We start from the raw sequence: 24,958 nt of genomic DNA on the forward strand, positions 1-24,958 counted from the left end.
GGCCCATGCCCTTCAAATCCTGGCATTTACGCGTCCTATCATATGTTATACGGGATTCCGGGCATGACCAGTATGCCTTGTCATTGAGCTTTGCTTTGCGATTACAAACTGTCGTAGCCACTTATCCATGCGTTGAACATTAGCATCCAGCCTTTGCATCCCATTGCTTGTTGTATGCAGAACAGATCAGAAGAAGATGTGTTATGGGATGGCCAGGTATTTTCTTGCAACCGTACGGCGTTACCATTTGCCCAACGACACACACACACACACACACACACACACACACACACACACACACACACACACACACACACACACACACACACACACACACACACACACACACACACACACACACACACACACACACAAACACACACGCACGCGCGCGCGCGCGCACGCACGCACGCACGCACGCACACACGCACGCACGCACGCACGCACGCACGCACACACGCACGCACGCACGCACGCACACACACACACACACACACACACACACACACACACACACACACACACACACACACACACACATACACACACACACACTCATTTACGGATTAGCGCTGAGGTGCACGGCGACGAATTCGGGGCGTCTCTCACAACAAAAAGCTGGCAGTTTCTAATGAGTAACACGGCCGTGAGCGTACGTGTGCCTAAGAGTCTACCCGCATTGGTGTGTGGCATCTGTAGGCGCTGTTCTGTTTATGGTGCGTTCCACTGGAATACATCCGCTCTTTAAAAGACATTTAAAAGAGAAGGAAAATATCGGTGCGCCTGCCAATGCAATGCAAATTAGAAAGCTACCTAACTCAGTCGTGATCCAGACTTTGGTTTTTGAAGCGTCGTTGCCAGGGCACACACATCTTTGTAATGTGCAGCTTTCAACACTAGTACGTGTGATGAGGCGGACGTGGCGCGACGTCGTCATCTCGCAACCAGATCCGTGGTGCGGCCACTAGTGGCAAAAGGATGCGACAAGCTCCAATCCGCTGTGGTTTACTGAAAATCCCCCTGCGTGAGATGGATTTCCCGACCCCGATGAGAGCAGAAGCCGCATTAAACTGTAGTGGTTCCTGGTTCTATGAATTTATTCACACGGACAAAACTGAGCTCTCGGTCAAGACAACAATGCACTGATGACTACATGCAATTTGGTTAAGTCGACGATTTACCAACAAATCTGGGTTAAGTGGGGCCTATGTACCATTTTGATATCATATCGCGTGCTTTCGTTTCACTAGGAAAGCTATTAGCTGGCTTTCCTCAACTGCATGCCGTTACTTTTCGGCCCGTTAGCGCAAACGTACAGATCGCGGAGATCTGCACGCATGCCTCGGGGGGCAACCGGAAGAGACCGGAAACAAGGCGGGCAGGCATCGCGTGGCGTGTGAACCGCAGTCACGGGACTTCCGCGCCTTGTTTGGAAACCAAAATAATTATCATCGGGGTGAGTTCTTCGCGCAAGAAAAAAAAAGAAGAAAAAAGAAGAGACTGACTTCTGCACTTATAAGGGGCATGGAAAGAGCTTGAGGCCTCTGCACTCAGTATCGGTCCTTGTTCTGCATCTGTCCCTTTATAAATACAGCCTACATTTGAATCACGGACTGCATGTTGTTTGCGTAATGTGAAGGGTCGTTTCATGACTTTGTCCGGTTCATGTCCTAACCACTGAGGCGTCACTCCCTCTATCTGGTACTCACAGGGTCACGGCCCCCACTGTCTGCAGGACTCCCTCACCACATCCTCTAGAGCACAGGATCCTCTCACCACATCTTCTAGAGCTCAGGATCCCCTTACCACAATTTCCAGAGCTCAGGATCCCCTCACCACATCTTCCAGAGCTCATGCGCCATCACCCTCCCGCGGCGAGGCCGGGCTCTTACCTGAACTCCCGCCCGCTGAGTCAGGCTCCTCCTTGACTTTCGGCTTGGAGCCGGACTCGCATCACTGCCTCGCCCTCAGAGCCGGAGCCCCACATCAGCTCCCGCAGTCAGAGCCAGGTCTCACTTAAGCTACTCAGGCACCTCGCCCCTTGTCCCCCTCCTCCCCAACCGGTGCCATCGTTCCCCTATCGGCGACACGCTGCCTGAGCGCCTGTCAGAGCGCCGGCCGCCGACGGACCGTGCCGCGGCTGTCGCGTCGCCTTCGGCGGTTCCCAGGTGAATAAATTACACCGAAACGGGGCCGGCCGGCGTCCATTTTTCACGGGACACGCTGCGTCGAGCTGGGAGAGCCGGGACGCCGGCCAGGGCTGCGTTTTTACCGTCTCGAGAGGGCGCTGGACGCACGTGGGGTCTCCGGCCACTGACCGCGCGGCCCACAGCTCTAGACGTGGCAGGAGAAGCAGGGAGCACGGGGCGGCGCGGGGCACACGTGAGCTCACCGCCGCTGTCGACGGGTCTGAGACGTGTGGAAGCAGCGACGGGAGCGCATGGCTGTGGAGCCCGGACGGACACACTTGGGTCCTCGGACTGCCCTGGCCGGGTTCGGAACATAGCCGGCGTGGAGGGCCGTGAGAGTCGACGGTCCAGGGCCACGCTGGTCGACGCCGCCGCTGTTCGCCGCGACGGCGATCCGACCAAAGCCGCCAGTCATTAGCATAATCTGGACATATATGAACCTCGGACGGACGAGAAAAAGCCGCCGTGGCCCTCAAACATCGCCGCCGACAAATAGCGCCGGTTCCGCCGAGAGGCGCATTGTCGGCGCTCGATCGGCGCCCTACAGCGGCAATGTATCTCCAGTCCGCCGGACCGGAGTCCAACGACACATTCAGGCCTTTTTGCGCTCAATGGCCACGAACGATCATTTCTTCATCCATCACGGTAAGCCGGGATCGATCACGGCTTAATGCGAGGCCTTGGGCGACTTAGGGGCGGGACCACGCACTTGCCCCGGTAAAAAAACGACTCAGATCGTGTCCGTGGAAGGCCGCGACCGCCATCCCATAAATCGCGCTCCCCTTCGGTCTCTTGCATCAGAGCGTCTGGTGCAGTTTTTGCAGGGATAGCATGCCACTACCGGCGTCTTCTAGTCCTCGTGTCGCCGCGGCTGGTCGGCTGTTTAGTTTCTGGTGACCACGCTTCGCCGTGTTGAGAGCTGCCTGACACGCTTCGCTGCACGTGCATGCACGGAGTGGGCTGTGAGCCCAACACCGCTGACGCCTTGCCGAAGTCTGCCCGCTGTTTAGTCCGCCCCGCCACTGTAGTCAGCCGGGCATCTCCTCCTTCTCTCCTCCATCGTCGAAGTACCCCTCCCAGCGCAGAGGTCGACGCGTCGGGACGATCCCGGCGTTCCTACAGCCGGCCGCCGTGGAAAACCCGTCGCACCGGCGCCGGTGCCGGCTACGCGGAGCGGAGGTGCACGTCATGCGGGACTCCCGTGATCTCGCCAGCTGCAGGGGCCAGCCAGGCTCGCCTTTGTTCCCCAGGACGCCGGGTTGTTTGGGTCTGCCGGCTGCGTACCGTGACTCAGGATCCCGCGGGCGGCAGTGCAGCAGCGGCAATCAGATCTTGCCCCGTCTGGCGAGTGTTGGACAATGCGACGGTGTCACCGACGCTGCAGACCTGCGGCAACGCCGGCTCGGATCGCCCGCCATTGGCTTGGACAACGGGCCTTTGTTATCCTCGTGGGTGGGTAACCCTGCCGGCGCCCACCCCAGAACGGCTGCCCAAGCCGCGGGGCTTACTTTGATGCCGCCGCCGCCGCTGCTAAAAACTGATCCCGCTTCTCTCTCCGCGGGGAGTGTTTGCAGCTGTAAATTCTGCCACGTACAATTAACATCTTATTTAGACTAAACTGACCCAATTAGGGCTAAGTATGGGCGGCAGCCGGCCGTAAATTATATGCACTCAATAATGGAGAGACCAGGACCTCTGGCGGACATGAAGTTCGTCTTGTTATTCGATCCTGGTGAGCGTCTCGGCGCACTTAACGTCGGCTGATAGCCACGAGTTAGCTGAATCAAGGCCGTCAGCGACTATCACCAGCGTGCGTCATAAACAAAGACAAGGGTAACTCTGCCGGAATGAGCAGGGGGCATAGCACGACGCTAACTAAGCCTTCCCCACATCATGCATCCGCAATGTCTGTCCCGAACATTCTCAAAACTTCCATGAATAGCCGTTTCGCCTTTTGGCTGCTGTATCGTGTTGTCTGGTCCAGGGGCCGGAGGAGGTGGGGTGGGGGGGGGGGGGGGGGCGCCTGTGCTCCTATGTCATGTGTCATCTGGCGGCTGTGTTGTGTTATCTGGCACAAGAACAAGAGGACACGACACACCAGACAGGGGGACATAGCTCAGGACAAGGTGCGATGCAGTGTCCTCCGTGCTGCTGTGCTGTGCTTCAGACGACTGTGTCCGTATTCTCCGCCGCTGTGCCCTGCTCGCCGCGTCGTGTCTGCCGTGTCCACCGTGTCCACCGTGTTCACCGGTCCCTGCGCGGTGTCCGCCGTGTCTACCGTATTCACCAGTGTGCGCCATGTCCAACGTGTCCGCCGTGTTCGCCGTGTCCACCGCATCCGCGGTGTCCGCCATATCTGCCGTGTCTGCTGTATGTGCCGTGTTCACTGGTCCCTGCGCGGTGCCCGCCGTGTCTGCCGTGTCCACCGTGTCCACCGTGTTCACCGGTCCCTGCGCTGTGTCCGCCGTGTCTACCGTATTCACCAGTGTGCGCCATGTCCAACGTGTCCGCCGTGTTCGCCGTGTCCACCGTATCCGCGGTGTCCGTATCGCATAGCATATCGTATAGCAGACACGGCCATATCTGCCGTGTCTGCTGTGTGTGCCGTGTTCACTGGTCCCTGCGCCGTGCCCGCCGTGTCCGCCGTGTTCACCGAGTCCGCCGTGTCCACCGTGTTTACCGGTCCCTGCGCCGTGTGCACGGTTCCGTTCGCCGTCTGGTCGCTGGTTATCTGTCGTCACCTTAACACAACCGGTCAAGCCCAGGTACAAACGACCCGGTCCGTCCGGATGGCAACCCACGAATCAATTCCGGCTGATCGTATCACAGACCCGGCCCCGGGCCTGCCCCAAAAGCACGCCGCTGTCAAGTCTGCGCCGGCTCCATCCGCCGGGCGGGACGCTCTCCCCTCCCTCCCGTCTACCCCGCTGGATGTGGGTGGTCCCCTTCAGCGGTCCAATCAGAGGTGGTCGCGCGGGGCTATCGCCGTAACAACCGGCGCCGTACCCGTTTATGGCATGGGCGCACTCAAGTGCGTGCGTCCACTCGCGCGCCCGGCAAAAACGCCCCGACGAACCGGGAATGTGGCCGCCCGCCGTGAGACGACGAGCAACGAGGACCACAGCGAACGCAGCAACGGGATGTCGGCGTTCGTGGGCGTCGTTGTTTCGCAGCGTTGATGCTTTTTATCATCGTACCCGGTGATTGGGCGAGGTTATACTATTCCAGCCCGATAACGTTCTAGGTTAAATGCATTTTCAATGCTGGGTTGTTTTTGCAGGACGCGGGAATATGGGGCACGTGTCCTTGCAGCTCGATATGCTGCAGACCACCAACATGGTGGTCAAACACGCAGACGACACGCGATGAGTGCTTAACCCATCGTCAAAGTACCCCTCCCAGCCTACCGTAAACCGTGATGTGCGCAATGTATGAAATATGAAGTGTATGGAAACCTGACATAATAGCTGTAACATACACGACGTAAAATACGAGTTCAATGTTCTCTCAAAACAGCATTTGTAGTTCTTGCATTCTTCACTGTCATAGAACGCGCATTTGCGATGTTCTCAAAGCAGCTAATCGTGTTTGCTGGGCAAATTTACGATGGAGCGATCAGTGTATCAAACTGGCACTGCGCTCCCCACCGAGTGAAAGCAAGCCTCGTCACCTTGCTGGGTACGCATGCGCCGTTTCAGCACGAAAACCTTTTACGTCTGCGGGCCTACTCATCGTCAGCTTTCCACCAACCGGAGCGTCGCGCTCCGAATGTAAACGACTGCTGACCCGCTGACATCAGCGAATTAGCTCGATTCTGCCCAACTTTCAAATTGAAAATGCCTTATTATAACGTAAGGCAATTATGCCACAAATTATGGAACATATTTAGACTCAAAGTCAAGCTCTTCTGCGGAGCGGTGCGTGCTGACTCGGTGGACAGAGGACAGCCGCTCTTCTCGTGACGTCACAGGGACGCCCTCGACAGCTGGCGGCGTCGCTATTAGCGCGGCCGCGACGTCCGCGACGCGCCATATGCGCGCCAAGCTCGTCAGCACCGAAGCGTTGCGGCGTCGAAGCGCTTGCCACTCACGCAAATGCTGCCGAAAGATATTCATTAGCGGTTCAATGCGATAAAATCGGGGGCGGCCGGCCGGTGCCGCTCTCACAGGCCGGCGTCCTGCGCGTGGAGGCGGCTGTCAGCGAGCAGCCGCGCCCCCGCCGAGTGTCCTTTGTGCTGACGTCAGCGGGAGGGTGCTGTCGCGGCGGCGACGGTTGGCCCGCGCTCCGATTGATCGTAGATTGTAAAGTGGGGGCACGTACACACATACCGGCCGTGTAAGCCGGGCAGCCCCCCCCCCCTTCCCTCCGTCCTGCCCGGTCATCTTTCAGGTCACACCTGAGGTGGGCGCGGCGAGTGAGTCAGCTCCGATGCTGAGCCGGAATGTTGCGTAAGCGCCGAGGCGCTGGTCTCCCCTCCATCTGTCAGGCTCTTAACAAACTGTTGATAGGGGCATTAATGTTCGAAATGCATTAGCGACCATTTATAAAGATGGTGTGTGCGTACTGCAAACTCCTTCGATGCATATTGGAAATGTGCGAAGAATCAACCCGCTGCTCATTTTTGCCGCAAGATATGTATCGAACAATCTTTTGGGGGTGGATACCACTCAGCGAACCTGGCATTTCGACAAGCAAAATTTCCCACAATGTAAGCCGCCACGAACCAGTATGTGGTACAAAATGGCGCCTTGGCTAACCAATGTAGCCATTGTGGCACTCCTCGTTCGTGCCGCGCGTGCCTTTCTCGGATTTGCTGGTCTTCCGCGCAGCACCGCCATTTGTACGCCGGGTGATAAATAAGGCCCGCTCGTGACTGGTCAAGGTCATCGTTCCGGGAACTATCGCGTCCATCTTGACACCGCGTCCCTATGAGAAGCTTTATTGTTGACACGGATACTGGTAACTATGGCAACGGCGGCTGGCGAGCTAGCCGTGCGCGGGGCCGGCTTAATTTAATTCATGACATGGAAATGCTGGCGCCCACTGCGTGACACGCCTCGGCGTGAGAAGATGCGGCGGTTGCCCTCAGAGGCATACTCGTCGTGCACGTTCCACCCGGCCCGGGACTGAATGAGGGGGGGGGGGCGTAAGATTGTAAACCTCGTGTCTCTGGCGGCATCGCATTGCATGCCATGGTCGAATTGAAGCCTGAGCTGGTTCCAGCCCTGCTCAGGTCGAACAAAACGAGCTGAAGAGTGTATTTAAGTGCAGCACTTGCGCGTGACATATTTTCACGGCCGAGCACCTCACGTGTTCACCACGGCGCGCTATCTCAAATCTTGCCGCATGCGACTGTTTTTCCGCGTCGATAGCGAGGGATGGGGCGGGACGCTTTTTGCTGACACCCGCCTCTGAGCGATATCCTCGCAGACGAGCTCCTTTTCTGCATGTGAGCGGTGGCCCGTCTTGCATATCAATGAGAGGTGGTGGCGTTCCCTTGCTTTTCCAGTGCCTTGCGGAGGTCTGCGGGTCCCGCCCGGGGTCACCGCGCAGGGGGACCCATACGTGCCGACCCCCCTCCCCGCCTAGCAGCCCCGGACGGTTTGCAGGTGGTTCGACGCCGTCCAGAGCCCGCCAGTGAGGGGTGGGCGTGCTGTTCTTACGGTTCGGGGTGGAAACGGTGCCCAGATCGATCAAGGCCGGGGAAGTTTCTTCAGCGGGCTGCCCGTCTGTCAGCAGCAGCTGGTGGACAAAGGATAACCGGCTGGAGAGCTGTGGATAGCCAGCTGGGAGAAGTTGGCCAACAAGCCACTGGCTGGGCCAACAAAGCCACATTTCCTTTTGTTGCTAATCTGATTTTGGTAACACCCACAAGCTCTGAAGAGAGGATATATGTAAATGGGATTTCAAGGATCCGTGTATACAAAGCATTTGCGGGCTTATAAAGGCATGGATGCATACCGTTGTATAATCAGTGCCTGTTAAATAATGACTGCATGATACGCCACCTTGCGGGCTAGTAGCAAAAATAATAAAGTATTAATCATTGTATACAATTTGGGTAATCATGACGTTCCTCACTGTTCCCATTTAGTGACATGAACTGGATATTCTTTCCATAAAAAATCGAATGCTCTCCCGATTATGCGCCCAAGCCGCCATCCCCGCATCTGAGCGCGGGCCGAGCCACCGTCCCCGCATCTGAGCGCAGGCCGAGCCGCCGTCCCCGCATCTGAGCGCGGGCCGAGCCGCCGTCCCCGCATCTGATCGCGGCTCGAGTCACCGTCCTGCATCTGAGCGCAGGCCGAGCCGCCGTCCCCGCATCTGAGCGCGGGCCGAGCCGCCGTCCCCGCATCTGAGCGCGGCTCGAGCCACCGTCCCGCATCTGAGCGCGACCCGTGCCACCGTCCCGGCGTTTGAGCGCAGCGCGAGGTCGTTACTGCGTTACTCTAATCAGTCGGCGTTGAGACCGACCTGAACACATTATTGGTCGACGAGCACGGGCGCCACGTTAAGTGTATCCCTTCTGGGACGGCCGCCGGTCGGAAACTGGTTTTCTCCAGCGCCGGACCGATTTGTCGCCTTCCAACCCGCCGGCGCGTCTGGCCGCCGGCGCCGTTTTCCTTAGCGTCGATGAATGCGGTGGTGCTGGTCCTGGCATGGGAGATTCACCGGGAGGAGGGCGCGCCGGCGAGCTGAGACCGTGCTGCCGTGTCATGGCAGCTGTCCTCAGCAGCGTCTCACTGTGTCGTCGCCTCGCACTCTCACTCTCTCAGTATGGAGCTCATCAATCTGCAGGTTCTAAACATGGTCGGTCGCGGCTTTCGATACTGTGTCTCGCCGCCCTTCCCGGGCGAAACACCGCGCGGCAGCACCTCGGAGGCGGCCCCGCGACGCAACTGGGGACACCTCCGTTGTCCGCAACTCCGTTAGTGACCGTCTCCCGACGCACCGGTCCCAGCCTGGTAAACGCCCAGCTCCAGAGACCCCGCGTCACGCACATGGTTCGCCTCGCTGGCGCGTCCAGCCAGCAGCCGCGTGCTTCCGACGCGCCAGACGGCCGGCACCAGACACCGACCGCGAAAACGGACGTCGTTCGGGCGAGTGACGCTGTGCCGCCCGATCCGTCAGCCGATGAGCAGCCGCCGGCAGACGGATGTCGCCGCGCCGCGCCCGCCAGATGGCCGGCCGCCACCGGACACAGCGCGCCGTTGCCGCCCGGCCGTGTAATTCGGCGTCACTTTATCTGATTCGGGCTCCCACGGCAGATGGGCCGTGTACGCGACTCACAAAGCGGCGGCTCGTTAGGCTGACGCGTCCAAATTTTGCGCGACACGATCTCGGTCCACGTTTCACGGATATTGACAAAAGACCCGGCGTTGATGACGAGGGTAATTAGGGCGCTTAAAGACGCGAGACCAAGTGTTCTGAGCGCGCTCACTTCAATAACTCAGTTCCGCGAGTGTGGTGATTAAGTGTTGCTGAATCAACAGCGGGCACCAATGGAGACAAACGTGTTTTTCGAAAACAAGGAAAGCTCTACATTGATAACAAGTTGTTTTGGGGGAGCCTCGATTGGCATGCGATGTACTCGTTAATGCATCTTGATGACAGAAATGTTCGTAATGATTACAAGATGGAAAAAAAACTGACATACAGGTCCCTGCATAATTCAGGCCCCTGGTCAGGTAAGGTCCCTGCTTTCTCTGGTAATGGCACGTTGCATTCGGGTGATCATATTCGTACCGATTCAAATCTACACTTGGAGCAAGCCACATCTGTCCAAGTAAGAAAAGGTGTTTGTCAGAGCCATAGAAACTAGCTGCCCTGTATTCCGGCAAAATTTGTGACCCCATGTGGGAAGTTCAACACCTGAACAACCACAGAATTGTTCCCTCGCAATTCAGGAAGCGCCCTCCCATGGCCTACGTTACCAGTGCGTGCAACTTATTCGTTTTGTCCAGCTCGGCTGCATGGAAATAACGGAAAAAAAACTGAACACGGCGCTGTCTTGTGGTTCAGTGGGCGCCAAAACTAAAGGCACGAAGGATACCCCGGCAGAGAGTATCAAGGGCCGTACAAGGCAGATTAAGGGAGAGAGGAGAGAGAGAGAGAGAGAGAGAGAGAGAGAGAGAGAGAGAGAGAAGAGAGAGAGAGAGAGAGAGAGAGAGAGAGAGAGAGAGAGAGAGAGAGAGGAGAGAGAGAGAGAGAGAGAGAGAGAGAGAGAGAGAGAGAGAGATAGAGAGAGAGAGAAGAGAGAGAGAGAGAAGAGAGAGAGAGAGAGAGAGAGAGAGAGAGAGAGAGAGAGGAGAGAGAGAAGAGAAGAGAGAGAGAGGGGAGAGAGAGGAGAGAAGAGTAGAGAAGAGAGAGAGAAGAAGGAGTACAACACCTGTGAAGTGGGCCGGGCAGCCGCAGGGCTCACCCCGGCGCCTCGCCGTCCCGCTCCACTCCAACCCCTGAGCCTTCCCTCCAGTCCAGCAACCAGTACAAACAAGCTAAATGCCCCAATTATTCTCTCCAGACAGCAGTTTCTAATTTTCGGCCAGTTGCTTGGTCTCTGCGCGCTGATTAATAGCGACCGTTCTGTTACGGAGAGAGATATAAGCGTTTCGGTGTCGGCGAAGAACCCATTATAAGCGTTGTTGTCGAGAGGACAAGCCAGTGAATTTTGTTGGTTTTCTTAGTGGTCACAAGAAGCAATTACCTCCTGCAGTGTTGTCGATCTATACACGTCCCAAAACCCATGTTTCTACCGGTATCATGTTTCGACATTGATATGGTTCAAGTTAAGAATGTGTCTCATCGTCAAGAGTCGTTCGTTAACATTTCGCCTTGTCGTGATCTCGTCGGTGCACTCTTGGGTCCACTGAAGTTAACTAGACATGAAAAAATGATTGATTCAGCTATTTATCAACATTGGCAGTCACCTTAAATTGGCTTATCAATGTGAGACAAACGGTATGAGATTTTGGGGTCAGGATACTGGCTTGGATGCCTGACTTTCATTCATTGTCAAACCATGGAGATGGACAACCATTCATATGGGCTGTGGAGTCAGAATCCTAGTTATGTTTGGGATATGAGCCGTTTTCACGTTTTGATCACATTAAACCACATCACGGCAGATTGAACACCAGTAACCTTCAACTCGTGGTTACCCCTTGCGGTAGCAGACTGTCCCATGTACCGTAACCGGGTACCAGCTCCACCACTTATTAAAAAACTGTCACTGACAACCTGCCTGCTCTGTTCAGTTGTGTGATAATTCTTTTAAGCCCCTTAAAGCAGAGCTTATAAGAGACGGTGGTGCTGCTTTTGACGGTTGATTACCTTGAGAAGAAAAAGAAGCACCTTTTCCGCATGACTAAACAGGTGGTTGCATATTCATGGGCATCCTGTGGGAGATAACACTTGCACTTGCATAGGTTCAGAGCTCCGCAGCATCCTGCACAACGGCGCGAATGTCTGCCCCGGATCTAGACGCGTCTAGTCCTCTATTATTGAAGCATTTCAGTACGGCCATGTGTGCGATACGTTCGCGTCTGTATGATATTTCTTGCACGCCCTCCTCTAGCGCTGATCCCCTGCACGCCCGCTTCCACGGTGCCGTGCGTCGGCGCCGACTTAGCTTTGTGACGCGCGCCTCTCATCCAGCGGCCAGAGGGCGGTCCCAGCTGATGTCCGGCCATATTAGCCGCAGACCGGTGTCATTTTTCCGGATCAGCGGCCTCCGCTGTCCTGGCCGCAAACTGGTTCTCCCGCTCACGGCGGACGACTAGCTACGCTCTCACCTGCGTCGAGGTCTCGCGCCGCTCGGGTTACGCTATTGTCCGCCGCTGCAGTCTCCACAGCCGATCCGATTACCGTGGCGCTGTTTGTGGCAGCGTGGAGAGGCATGGTAACGGCTTTGCTGATGCGAATATGATGCATTACAAATGATGAAGAGTTCACTGACGGCGTTTTGTGGTTTCATTGCTTCTGATGAAGGACGCTGCTAAACATCTTAGGGCTCATTCGGGTCGTGCCTCAAGTGTTGTTGAAATTCATGGCAAATATTAAATTTGACCTTTAGATTGGTCGTATGCGGTCTTTGATGATGTCTTTTTATGGCAAGCAGTTACTCATATGAAATCGTGAGCAATGCAAATGTTTTGTTAGATCACTTTGTACATGTCATGTTTATCGTCAATACAGCCTTGAGAATGCTCATTTCTTGAATAATTTTCAGGTTCAGGGAAAGATTGGCATGTCGATAAAGAAGTGACATTTCTAAATTCAATTAGTTCTCTGCTGATCAAATGAGTTCATTCTACATTTAAAACGTTAATAGACTAACAGATTCGTTCCGCGATGTAATCCCCGAAGAATGTGAGTAGTGGTACATATAAAGGCATGATGGTATCGAGGATGAAAGCGGCTCCATGATTGGGGGGGGGGGGGGGGGGGGCTGCTACTGCGTCGGATACTTGGGAACCATACGCTGGTGTCTGGACAATCATTCTGAAACTTATATGAAGCGAAAACGCTTAATTTTATTCATAACAGATCATATCATTTAGGTTCGTCGCATAATGCTGTGAACATTTCATACTTCATGACGGATGTAGTTTTTGTTCGGTGCCATACAAAACTTAGAGTGAGACTTTGCATCTTATATGTCAGGTGCAGTAGTTTGCTAATTCTTGGAAATGGTAGAAGGTGTCCTCTATTCGAAAAAAGTAAGCTGGATCATATATATCAAGATTGGTTTGATGCAAATGGAAAACCTTGTCCTGGTGAAAATGAGCTGCTTTAAGCTATAAATTAGCCTTCCCATTACAAATTTGACTTGATTTTCCTCCCTCAGTTCGAGTGAGAAATTATGAGCTTGTCAGATGTCGATAGCTGCTTTTGTGCAGCCACGCCCGGTTACGTTCACAAGATGTTTACGTCTCTGACTGCTCTGTGACACCGACATCTCCACCCGTGTTCCGATCCGCGCACGGTCCCACTCCCCCTCTTGGTCTCGGGGTCGTTCCTCTTCCTCAGAGGTCCTTCACAACAGTCCTCCGGCGCCGGCGCCCCTGCGAGAGCACTGGCAGAGAGCCGCGGCCCTCGCAGCGCTCTCCGGTACCGCAGCGACAGTACGACGAACCGCGCCGAGCTGACGTGGTCGTGGCTGGCTCGGTGGCGTGCCACCAGCCGGTATGTACCGGGGGTTGCTTCCGAGGTGGAGCGGCTTTCAAGAAGATACGACCCGAGGAAAGTTCAGTAAGCAGGGCGTGGCTATGGGCTCCGTCGGTCTGGCGATGGGTGTGAAGGATTAAGAATGAATTTGGTATCCGGAGTCTGGGATAAAAATGAACCCTGTTTGACCAGGCTGTGAATTGCCTAGCCCAGGTAACACCGACTGACCGCGGTCGCACACTCATGCCGGCTGCACGGGACCGCGAGAAAGGTAGTGAGGCAGCATCTGGGACTCACTCGGACCGTCGTCCTTTCGAGAGCCGGCGACGGTGCGGCACCAGTGTTACGACACGGGGCCGCAATGCGCGGCGTCCGACCGACCACGACAAAGTGAACTGTGTAACGGCGACAATGTCCTGGCCGGGCCCTCCTCCCTCTCTCCCGCCTGCTCTGCCAGCGGTCGGGGGGTGAGAGTGTTCCCTCGCCGGCCGCCGCCTGACAACACTGTTGTAACACCGGTGCGCCTTGTCGAAGTGCCGGCGCGATCGCCACCGTGCCACTTGCGCCGGATTTCCTATGGTGAGAGCACAATAAACCGGGTCGGCCCGCGGCCGGTCGGCAGCTCCCTGACGGGAACACCGACCCGGGAAAACAAACTGGGCCGCCAATGTGTCACGTGCTGAACTGGGAGGAGCGCGCCGCGCGTCGGTAGCGCGTTACGACACACTTTGGCCGACACTCTGACCTGTGGAGTCGTGGGCCCATAATTAAATTCTCTCTCGCAGCGTCTCTGACAGACAGGAGGGCGGGCGCCGGCGTCTCCAATTTCCTCCGAGCCGCCGGCGCCGCGGCCGCCATGTTTGTTTTGTTGTGCTCCGCTCGGGCAGAACGACGACGCTTCCAGGTCGCTGCACCGTGCAGAGGCGCCGTCCGGGTCGACACGTCACAGCCGACCGGGCGTATTCACGGCGGCCGGCATTTCTGGGAAGCGGGCGGCATTCATAGAGCACCGGCCGGCCGCCTCGCGGGCCGCGGCGCGGCGCGGCATTTGTGGCGCGGCCTAGAGGCACCTCGTGCCGCTTCAGCGCGGCGCGCCGCGCAGCGCCGGCTTCGAACAGAGCCAGTGGATCGCTGACCGGTTCGGCGGCCGGGGAGTGCAGAGGGAGCTACGTAAACGTAGCCAGGCCCTGCCCCTGCTACCGGTGCTGTAGGTCGGCGCGGCCCGGGGCCAGTGGAGCATCCTCCTGCTACCGGCGCTGTAGGTCGGCGTGGACCGGGGCCAGTGGAGCATCCTGCCCCTGCTACCGGCGCTGTACGTCGGCGTGGCCCGGGGCCAGTGGAGCATCCCCCTGCTACCGGCGCTGTAGGTCGGCGTGGCCCGGGGCCAGTGGAGCATCCGCTTTGAAGATAGGCGTCGATGCAGGTGGTCTGATGGTGAGGTGGTGCCCACCGCGCGCGGACGGCAGACCTGTCTGTCCCGCACCGTAGGCGACGGAGTCATTCGTGTCTGTCTTGTCGACAGCCACGGTACTCAGGCGTTACGTATGACTGGCGTGCCTGCACACGGACCAATGTCAGCACAGCACCACGTGAGAACAGAGTCACATTTGAGCCCTGTTAACTTAACGATGCAAATCTGGGTCGTTTCGCTTTATCCCGATTTTGACCCCATCCTGCTTCAAGCGTCGGCATCCGGTCTCTCACGCCGGCGAGCGACCCCGAGCCCGCGCCAGCGATTCGCATGCGGCCACCTAGCGTATGTCATCCGCCGACAGCCGCGGTCGGCCCTATTTCTATCTGACAGGGCTGCTGAATTGTCCCGTGACGTGGCGGTTCTGCAGCCGCCCCACCCGCTCCATCGCACAGTCACCACGGACACCGTGTGGGCCACCGGTTGGCCGCCGCCACTGGAGGCCGACCGCCGGCCGGCCGCCCCGTGCAGCAGCGGTGGTCAGAGAGGCGTCCCCTACCGCGCGCGGACACACCCGAGCACAGCGCCTGTCCGCGAGCGCTTGGCAGCGATGTCCACCCGCGGCGCCGTGAACACGCCCGGCGCGGCCTGTCCACGCATGTTGGCTGAAGTTGGCCGCCCGTGGCCGGGGCACACCCACGCCGGGCGCCGTTTGCGGAGCCGAGCGTACGTGTCCGCGCGGCCGCGCTCGTAGCGCGCGAGCATGGTCAGCTCCGGGGCCGCTGCCCTCGGCCTGTGCCGCCCAACCGATGCCGGCTTTCACCGCCGGCCGTTGGGTGGGTGGCGGCCAGGGGCGTTGTCTACATCCCGCATGCCGGCTGCAATAAACCGTGACGGACGACGCTCCGTGTGTCGCTGCGATGGCCCGAGAACGCTCGCGGGAGACGCGCTTTGAGATATCACGGGTGGTGAGAAGGTACGTGTGGGGCGCAGTCAAGCGAGGCCGAGCGGCATCTCAGACAGAACAAAAGTAACGGGACTACAGAACACAGTGAAAGACGTCGGGATCGCCGCCAGCGCTTCGCCGCAGCCGACTTGCCGTTACGTCCATGTTTTTACCACGTATCGACCCAAATATCTGAAGAGCGTGTGCACCTTTCGTGCGACCAATCGATCCATGGTCGGTACAATGGTCCAACCCTTTGCCCGATTAAGTCGCATCATTTAGTACAAACTACGACGGTAATAACACACTATAAACATTTCAATGGTGGCGTTCCATGATAAATTGGATCATTGTGCGTCTAAACGAGCTATTAGGGTTTTACGCGTGAGATCGGAGTCTGGGCGGTGTTATTAATCGATAAGTCGTGAGAACCGCAATGCTGTCGTCCGGGAGCAACACAAACACCCTGTCCCATCGTGCGGCGCCGCCTTTCGACATGAGAACATGAATGCTGCTACAAATGGGGCGCTGAGTGTCGGCACGTTCACGACTGTTACCGGGTTTGCTGGCCTGTTACACTTTACAGAGTTTTGTCTTGCAGTGCGGTGTCGACACGTTTCGTTCCATGCGCTGAGGCTTGATGTACGTCAAATATTAGAGGCCTGTGGCATGGTGGCAGAAAATATGACTTAACTTTTAACACGGCTATGTTCCGCTCTCCAAAAACACATTCACCGTCATTGCCACATGTCGTTGGTCTGTAAATCTTCATAATCGTATGAGTTGCTGGTGAGACGCATTCCCTCCCGGCCCTTACAAGAAAAGAGGAAAGCATCGGCCCGAAAGGTAAATGTCTACATCGTTTAGCGGACTAAAGAGGCGACGTTCTGATATTTATTATATGTCGTGTAGGGGTACAGAATAGAGACTCGGTAGTATCAAAGCATGCCAGATTCGTTTCACGTTTCAGTGAAAGAACTAGCATTTTGGCCACCGTTGTATATGGAATAATATATGACGCAGCTGTCCAAGGCGTGACATTTTGGGAGACAAAAAGACGCCGACAACGCGTCTATAAGAAGAGCCTTGTGGCGACTGGTCTTTGCTAGACTCTAGCTGCGCACACAGCGAATTAGGCATGTCTTCACCGGAGGCATCCGAGGCATTTTTGTCCGTTCCCTCAAATTGACTAGCTTCATCTGGCGCGTCGCGAGGCTACATCCAATGAAGCTTGTCACCGCGGATATATGGTCTTTCATACGCCTTATTTAACGAAGCCTCCAGTGAAAAAGCCAGGACTCATTTGGCCTATCGTGCTGTGATACGTCACCGTTCCTCCAGCGGATACTTCTTCATACCCTCCGAAAGATCTCTTTCACCTTTCTCCAGTGCGCCACCCGCCACACTCATCCCTCTCTCTCCGGCGTGCATATTATATTTCACTTCTCCCTCCAGCCCGTAGCCGGCCCAGGTAGGTAGCTCCCTCCAGTAGACCCCTCACCTCTCTATCTAGCCGTTCCTTGTTCCTCCCTCCGGCAGAGCAGTCGTCGCTGCCGGCGGCTAGCGCGCCGTCGAACCGCCGGACCTCTCCCACGAGCGGCCCGGACCGGGTCAGTCCGATCGCCGCCCTGCCCGCAATTACGCCGCCATTGTCGGCGCCGTTACACGTTGCACTTAGCGAGCAGTAATGAAATCCGAGCGGCGAGCACCGCGCCGCTCCATTAAGCCTGACGAGTGGGGCTCGCGTTCCGCGGCGGGTGTGGGTGCGGACGACGAGCGGGGATCGAGCGATGCGCCGAGTGGAGGTCGGCGTGGCCGAGATCGCAGCCGACGTCGTTACAGCTTATGTCGCGTTGGAGGACGCGCCCTCGGATATTGGCGGGGAGGCGGAGAGCGGGCCCACAGTGGGGTTTGCGGTCGGGTGACGGGCGCAGTAGCGACGACGCTCACGGCTCAGAGCCGGGCGGAAACGTATGGAGCCCGCCGCTCGGGGTTGTAAACGGCATTGTAAGGTCATCTCCAAACGAATGCATTGAAGAAATTATCTGTCAGACATGATATCTCATCGTAAGTTTCCTTCTCGGAGGCTCTTGCGCTGTCGACCACATGCTTGTAAAATATGCTATATATTACGGACAGGTGTCCTTTCAGGCAAGTAGCTCCTTTGTCCTGTCGACAGGTTTTATTGGTCCGGCGGTTCATTCGGAAACACATGCATGAATGCCTCCGAGTCCGCGTATGTGTGTATGTATTCCCATGGATGATTATGGATTCAAGCTCCATGGCTTGCCTAGATAAGGCAAAAGTTCACAGGAGCTCAGACAAGCCTTCCACCGAGTTCACGGGACACGGTTGTCTACTGAGAGTGGTGGGATACGGCATGATTACCTCACGTGATGTTTACATGTCTGGCCGACGAGTCTTTTTTTTTTAAAAGTAGTTGCTACGACTGTTTTCAATTTAGCGTATTGTACGAAAGACCAATGGCTCGAATGCTCGAACATTTTTACCGGTTATTGGATGAAATTAGGAATCGCCTAGTAACTGTGTATCAGCACGCGTTCTTTTAACCTTCTACAATTGCATGACAACGTGCATGGCCTACCTGTTGCACAAGTGCATGTTAAAAACGCAAGTCACTGCGTTCAAGACATATTGCGATACCAAGTCATCCGGAATGTTTATCTCGCCATGGTATCACGATTCCACGCAGGCATGCAAATGCGTGCGCTGAGGGCTATACGTCAACTGCCGTTCCTATGAAATACACAAAGAGAAAAATTTGGCTGCGCATGTTTGACTTCTGAGTTCGACTCTTGGCACAAGCTTCAGGCACAAGCTTCAGGCACCTTGCAGGACAGGGTGCTACCTACAGTTTCGTGCCATCCATGACATGTTTTCTCTGGCCGAGCCATTTTGAGCTCACCCAACCCCTGTCCATCTCTTTCCAGATGCCCTATCCGCCATTTCGATTGTCAAACGATGCCGACGTACATACGTGTGTGCCTTCAGCACCGCGGGCGTGCTTCAGTCTCCCTGGCGTGGTGTGGCACCATCATTCCTCGGCGCGAGGCGAAGTTCCGGGCAGCACGGGGCACGTGCGCCACCAGTACCGCGCGAAAACAAAATACCCCGCCGACGCATCTGCCCGCAATCTCGCCTGTTTGTTTACGATGGCCGGACGCCGGCGGATTCCGGCCGTGTCTCGGGTCCGGCATGCCCGGCCGGAGCTACAGCCGGACCCAACTCGGAAGTCTATCTTCCCGTCGATCTGTCTCCGGTGAACCTGTGCGGCCGGGATTTTTTGCCCGGTGGGCCTGTCACCTGTGCTCAGGGGTGGGCGGATCAGTCCCGAAGTCTGAAAATGACATGTGGTATGTGCTGCACAATGATGGGAATGAGCAAACTGGCAAGTCCACTTGTGTAAAACTGCTCGGGGAACAAAAATAGAATCTCCGAGGTTTAGGAAATGGTACTGGAAGCCCCCAACGTATCCATGACTCGGTTGTCATTTGCATCGTGAATGTACAGAAGTGACGCGGAAGTCACCCCGAGTCCGTGTCGTGAAGTGCGTGCAATAACGCCACTTGGAGCCGACACGCCCTTAATTTTTTTGTGCGCGTGATTTGTTGGTCGGCTGCGCGACGGCGCGCGACCGTGGGAGCGCGTCACCTTCGGCCAGCAGCCCGTCATCTGACGACGTCACGCCTTCCCGCGACGGCCGGCGGCGGCGCCCGGGGCCGCGCGTGCGTCCGACCGCCCCCGACGACCGCCCACGCTCCGCCGGTCGCGCGCCTTTGTGCGGCCGCGCCGCGTCGCGCCCGTCTCCGGCGGAGGATCGGCGGCGCAAGACGCGCCACCGTGCGCGGCGGCACGGTGGCGCGGCGGCACGGCGCGGGCGACAGCAGCGGTCGGCGACGTCACAACGCGTCCGTCAGGATTTATGGTCACCGTGAGGAGTCACTCGCTAAACTGGTCGCCGGCTCAGCGGGATTCACCCGCTGGGGAGTGTCGCACCGCGACGAAGGCGAACGTCCGCTGGGGCGCACGAGCGGTCTGCCCGCTCCGGTCCGGTGTTTAGCTCGGCCGCTGCCGGGTCCGCCGGCGCACCGTCCGACTGAGCGGGCTCCAGACGCGTCATTCGTCTTGGCGCGGGCCGCTCGGCGGCGGCGCTCGCCCCTCTGCCGCGCTCCTCTCCGTCTGTTTCACTTACGCCGGCCGGGCAGCGCTGTCCGGCCGGCCGGCCGGTGGACCGTTAGTTAAATGCCACCTCGGCGGCTCCCTCGCGTCCCGGGCTCCTCGCTCCGAGATCCGCAGCCTGACTACAGTTATTTGCTTCCCATTGAGCCAATCGCGCGGCCAATTTCGGCCGGCGATGAAGCGATGCGATCGACGGCGCTCGGCGGTGGCGTCAGGCAGCGCCGTGTCGGCCGATGAGAGCAGCCTAATTAAACCCGTCCGAGCGGGCGGGCCCGCACTGGGCGCGGGTCAGCTGAACGGTACGGTCAGGCGAGCCACGCGGCGGCGGCGGCGGCGGCGGCGGCGGCGGCGGCGAGGGGTGGCATGTCGCCGGTCCGTAATATCTTGCGTGTCGATCATTGGTCGCCTCTGTCCGCCGGACGAGGCCGTGACATGGGCCGCTGTGTGCTGCCGTGAATGGCTATGCGCCGCACTAGCCGCTGGTCTAGGCCGCGGTCTGTCGGCAGCGAGCTCTGCAGTGGCGTTTTTGGTCTTGTGGCCGCGCATTAGTGAAAGTACCGCCTCCGCCAACAGCGGTCAGGTGTTGAGAAGTTGTGAAACCGTGCCGGCAGGCCGTTTTTACGGGAGATGTTTACCGTCGCGTTAGGTCAGGTCGGGTCGGCCCTCGCGCGGCGCCTCACGGTGAAAACACAAGCGTTGGCCGGCGCAGGTCATGCTCCACCTCGCCAGCCGGGCCGCAGTGAAAGGTGGATCTGCCCAGCGGGACGTCCACGGCAAGAGCGCACCTCTGGATCGTCTCATAAAATTGATAGTTGGTCATTCGCCTCGTTTCTTTTGCAGATTATAAACCGGGGATTTTGATTGATCTAGCACTATTATCTGGCGATCGTTAGCGTTACCTGATGATGGTCCGATGCTATTTTCTGATTACCGTCGGGCCTGGGTTGCACTTAGGTAGCGTTTTCGCCATTAGTTGGTATACTCTTAAGAGCTGACAGCGCGGTGTGCGGTGTATTTGCCGGTCGTTTCATGAGTCGGCGTAGGGAGCGCGCGCGTCCCGCCCCCGGAGTCTGCAGCGGGGTGCGGCCGGCTGGAGCCAGACGTCTGGCCGGCGGACGGAGCAGCCTGGGCCCAGCCCGTGCACCGGGCCGCAGCAGAGGTGGCCGCTTGAGCCCGACGTGCGCCAGCGACGCGCGGTTTCCTACAGTCACGGTGCGGTGATGGGGCGCGCGGCGGCCGCCGCCGGCGCCGCATCCCATGCACGCCGGCTAATGTCCTGTAATTGAGATGGCCGGCCGGCGCGGCGGCGATTAGCGTCGCCTGCGCCATCTGGCGACGACCCGGTGTCTTTCAGACGGCGGCGGCGGCGTGCGCTGCGGCCGGCCGCCGAACGGGCCTCACTTTACTCCCAGCCGCCATAATGGATTCGTTTCGGACCACCTCGGCCGGCCGCACCCAGTGCTGACCGTTGCCGGTCGGCAGCGTCTCGGCCACGCCGGCCGCGGACCCGTCGGGCCTAACGCAGACACGCGTCTCGCAGCTCGCCCGCCTCATCGCGGCAGCCGCGCTAGGCTGCTCGCCGTCTCCGACCGCGCCTCCGCTCCGTGGCATCTCGTCGGGCTTGCATGCCAGTTGGCGGTGGAGCCGGGCCAGCCCCGCAGTGAAGCTCTGCTCGGAGTCGGGCCGTCCTGTCGGCACGTCCGGTCGGAGGCCTGACTCACCCAGCGGTCTTCCCGGCCCGCCCGGCGCCGCCGGCGTCTCCGCCCGTCACCGGCCCTCCGCAGCGCCGAGGCGGGCCCCTCGTCCCCGCCATTAAGACGACACAAACTGGAGCGGCCGAGAGCCAGTCTCTTGTGTTTACGAGCGGAAGCGTCGAGCCGTTTTGACGCTCGCTTTATTCCGTAGTGTTTTACGGCGCTGCGTCGCGGCAGCTTTATTGTGCCTCTCTGCGCGTCGGCTTAACCTGCCGCCCTCGCGGGTGCTTGAACTGACCTGAGAGTATCAAGTGGGCGTCCATGGAGGATACGCTACCCTCGGGGTGTGCTGTGACCGGCTGCTTGAGCGGAGAGCTATTCATCTCGGTTAATTTACATTCCTAGCACGGTTGTCTCACTGCAACGTACTGAACAGGACCTCGGTCCGACAGAACGATGACTCGAACCGTCACGATAGCCTATCTACACGAAGCAGCCTACTTATCTCTCAGACCGTGTCTTTGCAGTATGAGCCCGACACACCCAGCGCCTGTCTAACTCGCCTCCGCTTTCGCAGGCGGCGGCATGAGCTGATGGCTGCCCAGGCGAACGGAGCGCCGCCGTACCCGGGGCCACCGCCGGAGGCGGGCCGGCCCCTGGCGCCGGCCGCTCCGCGCGAGGAACGCCTGCGGTTGGCGGCCAGCCTGGGCCACGCCGACCAAGTGCTCGCGCTCATCAGCAGCGGCACGCCGGTCACCAGCGATGCTGTGAGTGCGGTCGCGATCGCCGGGAAGGCGGAGATGGCCGGGCGGTGAACAGCGAACGCGCCTCTAAACCCGCATCGGTGTTATCGCATGTGCCTGTCGCTGCCTTGATTGTCGTCAAGGCAAAGTGTTCCTTGTTCTCGCAACGGGTACAGTATGATAATTTCCTTATAAGTCAAACTCAAACCCAGCTCACCTGTGGCCAGGTGAGCTGGGTTTGAGGCCAACTGCAGTACAGAATGCACTACTCCCCGCGGAATAAAACTGCCACCGCTGAGTTTTTTCTGTTACCGCGGTTTTGCTGGTGACGTGATCACTATCATTGGGTTTTGTTTTTGGATCCTGTTTAGTCGAAGACAGGGTTTTATCGCACTGAGCAGAAAACAGATATTCATGCATGGCACATCGCTACAGGTTTCACTGATAAAAATCCTTCACGCTGCTTGCTGAAATTAGATGCATTGTTAACGGTAGAATTGGGACAACAATAACAAAACGTTTCACCCAGTTTGCTTCTCTTGGCTTACTGAAAGCCAAAAAGAAAAGGTAAAAATATAGCATATCTGGTGCAGCATAAAGGTGCAGCTTAGAAGCCCAGTAAATCGAGCGAACCAAGTATCATGTAGTGGGAACTTGTTAAGCAGAACCGGCTTCCGGCCCAGAAGTATAGACCACTGTCAGGTTGACCAATTAAGATCAGTGTCAGCGACCCTCCTACCAGACTTTGAGACGCGTACCCATGACTGGTCAGCTGCTTCCAGGCCTGGTCTTACAACGGTTCCGCGGTGTCATTCCGCGTCATTCCCACCACAGTTCCTCAGCTCTCACCACATTCCTTGTCAGCGGCCTGTCCCAGGCAGCGGCCCTTATCACCAGACAGCGGCAGGCCCGGCCTAACCCCCGGTCCCATTGCACTGGAGCGTGGCTCTGCAGCGACACTCCCCTCCGGCCGGCCAGTCTGTTCGGGACCAGAGTGCCTCCTCTGGAGCGACGCTCCCCTCCGGCCGACGTCTGCCCTATCGCGCCGGGTCCGTCCGCTGGCGGGACCTCCGCTGACTGGACCGTCCGTTGGCCGGTCCAGTTCCAGCCGAGGGCCCGACACGGTCCACAAAGCGGTCCGTCACGGCCCAGTGGGCGGGCCCGACCCTCTGCCGTGCCCCACTGGCGCCGGCCGGTCCTCCGCGAGAGGGAGGCTGGCCCGGCCCACCGGACCGCACATCCACGATTGTCCGGATCGCTGGCTCGGTGTGGAGGGCCGCTCGCGCTGCGTCGACTTAGAACGGCCGCTTGCTGGGAAGCCGGGCAGTTCTCAGTCGCTTCACCGACTTGTAGCGCTGTTAAGCTCGCATGCTTGCCTCTTCTGTAACAAGGAACAAGTGGTTAACTCTGGTCCCTTCCGTTAGCCCTGGCCTCCTCCCCGGCGACGGCGTCAACGGGTGGAGCCTGACGCAGCTCAGCTGCGGCAGCTCAGATGGTCAGTGGACCTGGTGAAGGCTGCGCCGACATGCTCAGGTTCCTGGCACGTGTTCAAGCGACGCCTCCGCCTCGGCTGGCGCTGTCCAGTTCCATCCAGTGCGCCCTAAACACTAAGCCCCATCAGCCCCCGCAAGCTGAGACCGAAGCTGTGTCACGTGCTGAAGTGACAGCTTACCGCGTCCGTTCCGCCCCCTGGCGCACCGGGGCGGCGATGACGGGGTCGACCAGACGCTGCTCCAAGAGTGCTCGGTGGTGGAAGGAACTGTTTGAAACGCGCTTTGCCGGGTGGGAAAAAGGTCATCAAGGTTGCCTGTCTCACGCAGCATCGCATCACCGTTGGTTACGTCACTGCTGACGCATTGCTTCACCAGCTGTCTGAAGCACGTTCAAAACGGGCTACCTATAACCATAACCAGCATGGAAGCCTCTGTGTGATTTCACTAATTTGCAGCAAAGTGTTCGCGCTACTGGGCAGATTGGGATGGTGAACAAAAATGACGGGCTTAGTATCTTGTCCTTACGTAAGTCATGTGTTAACACAGTTGAATGGTTCAGCAACCGGCTAAGGCAATAACGTGACGTATTGCAGTTGAAATACATGTTTTTGTTATCCTTCCTGCTTGAGCGCCCGCACAAGCTCTGAACACATCTGCTAACTGAAACTCACGGTCGCAAGTTGTCCAAGGAATTAATGATGCTGAACGTGGATCCGCGGCGGAGTGACTGATGATAGCGTGGCGAGGACGATGGCACAGCTCTACAGCTTAAACAGCTCCACAGCTCAGCTGATCCGCGGGCGGAGCGAGATCGTGACTCGGAGGGAGTGACTGATGATAGCGTGGCGAGGACGATGGCACAGCTCTACAGCTTAAACAGCTCTACAGCTCAGCTGATCCGCGGCGGAGTGACTGATGATAGCGTGGCGAGGACGATGGCACAGCTCTACAGCTTAAACAGCTCTACAGCTCAGCTGATCCGCGGCGGAGTGACTGATGATAGCGTGGCGAGGACGATGACACAGCTCTACTTGGGGCACAATAACTGAACAGATTGCATCGATGCGGCACATCCGGCTGGTGCGTCATCCACTCGCGTCCCGCCCGACTCTGCTC

The 24,958-nt window shown here is 57.9% G+C and overlaps 1 protein-coding gene across 1 annotated transcript in view; it reads left to right on the forward strand.

Moving 5' to 3' along the window:
• LOC119101761 (uncharacterized) overlaps positions 1 to 23,724 on the forward strand; it is a 31,422-nt gene extending 7,698 nt beyond the window's left edge. Inside the window, exon 3 of the mRNA XM_037225179.1 lies at positions 22,184 to 23,724. Within this exon, the coding sequence (XP_037081074.1) occupies positions 22,184 to 22,421 (238 nt within the window). The 3' untranslated portion in view covers positions 22,422 to 23,724. The remainder of the gene's footprint in view (positions 1 to 22,183) is intronic.
• The last annotated feature ends 1,234 nt before the right edge of the window (positions 23,725 to 24,958 follow it).

Source organism: Pollicipes pollicipes, unplaced genomic scaffold (genome assembly GCF_011947565.3).
Source record: "Pollicipes pollicipes isolate AB1234 unplaced genomic scaffold, Ppol_2.1 Scaffold_4881;HRSCAF=5763_pilon_pilon_pilon, whole genome shotgun sequence".
Classification (NCBI taxonomy): domain Eukaryota; kingdom Metazoa; phylum Arthropoda; class Thecostraca; order Pollicipedomorpha; family Pollicipedidae; genus Pollicipes; species Pollicipes pollicipes.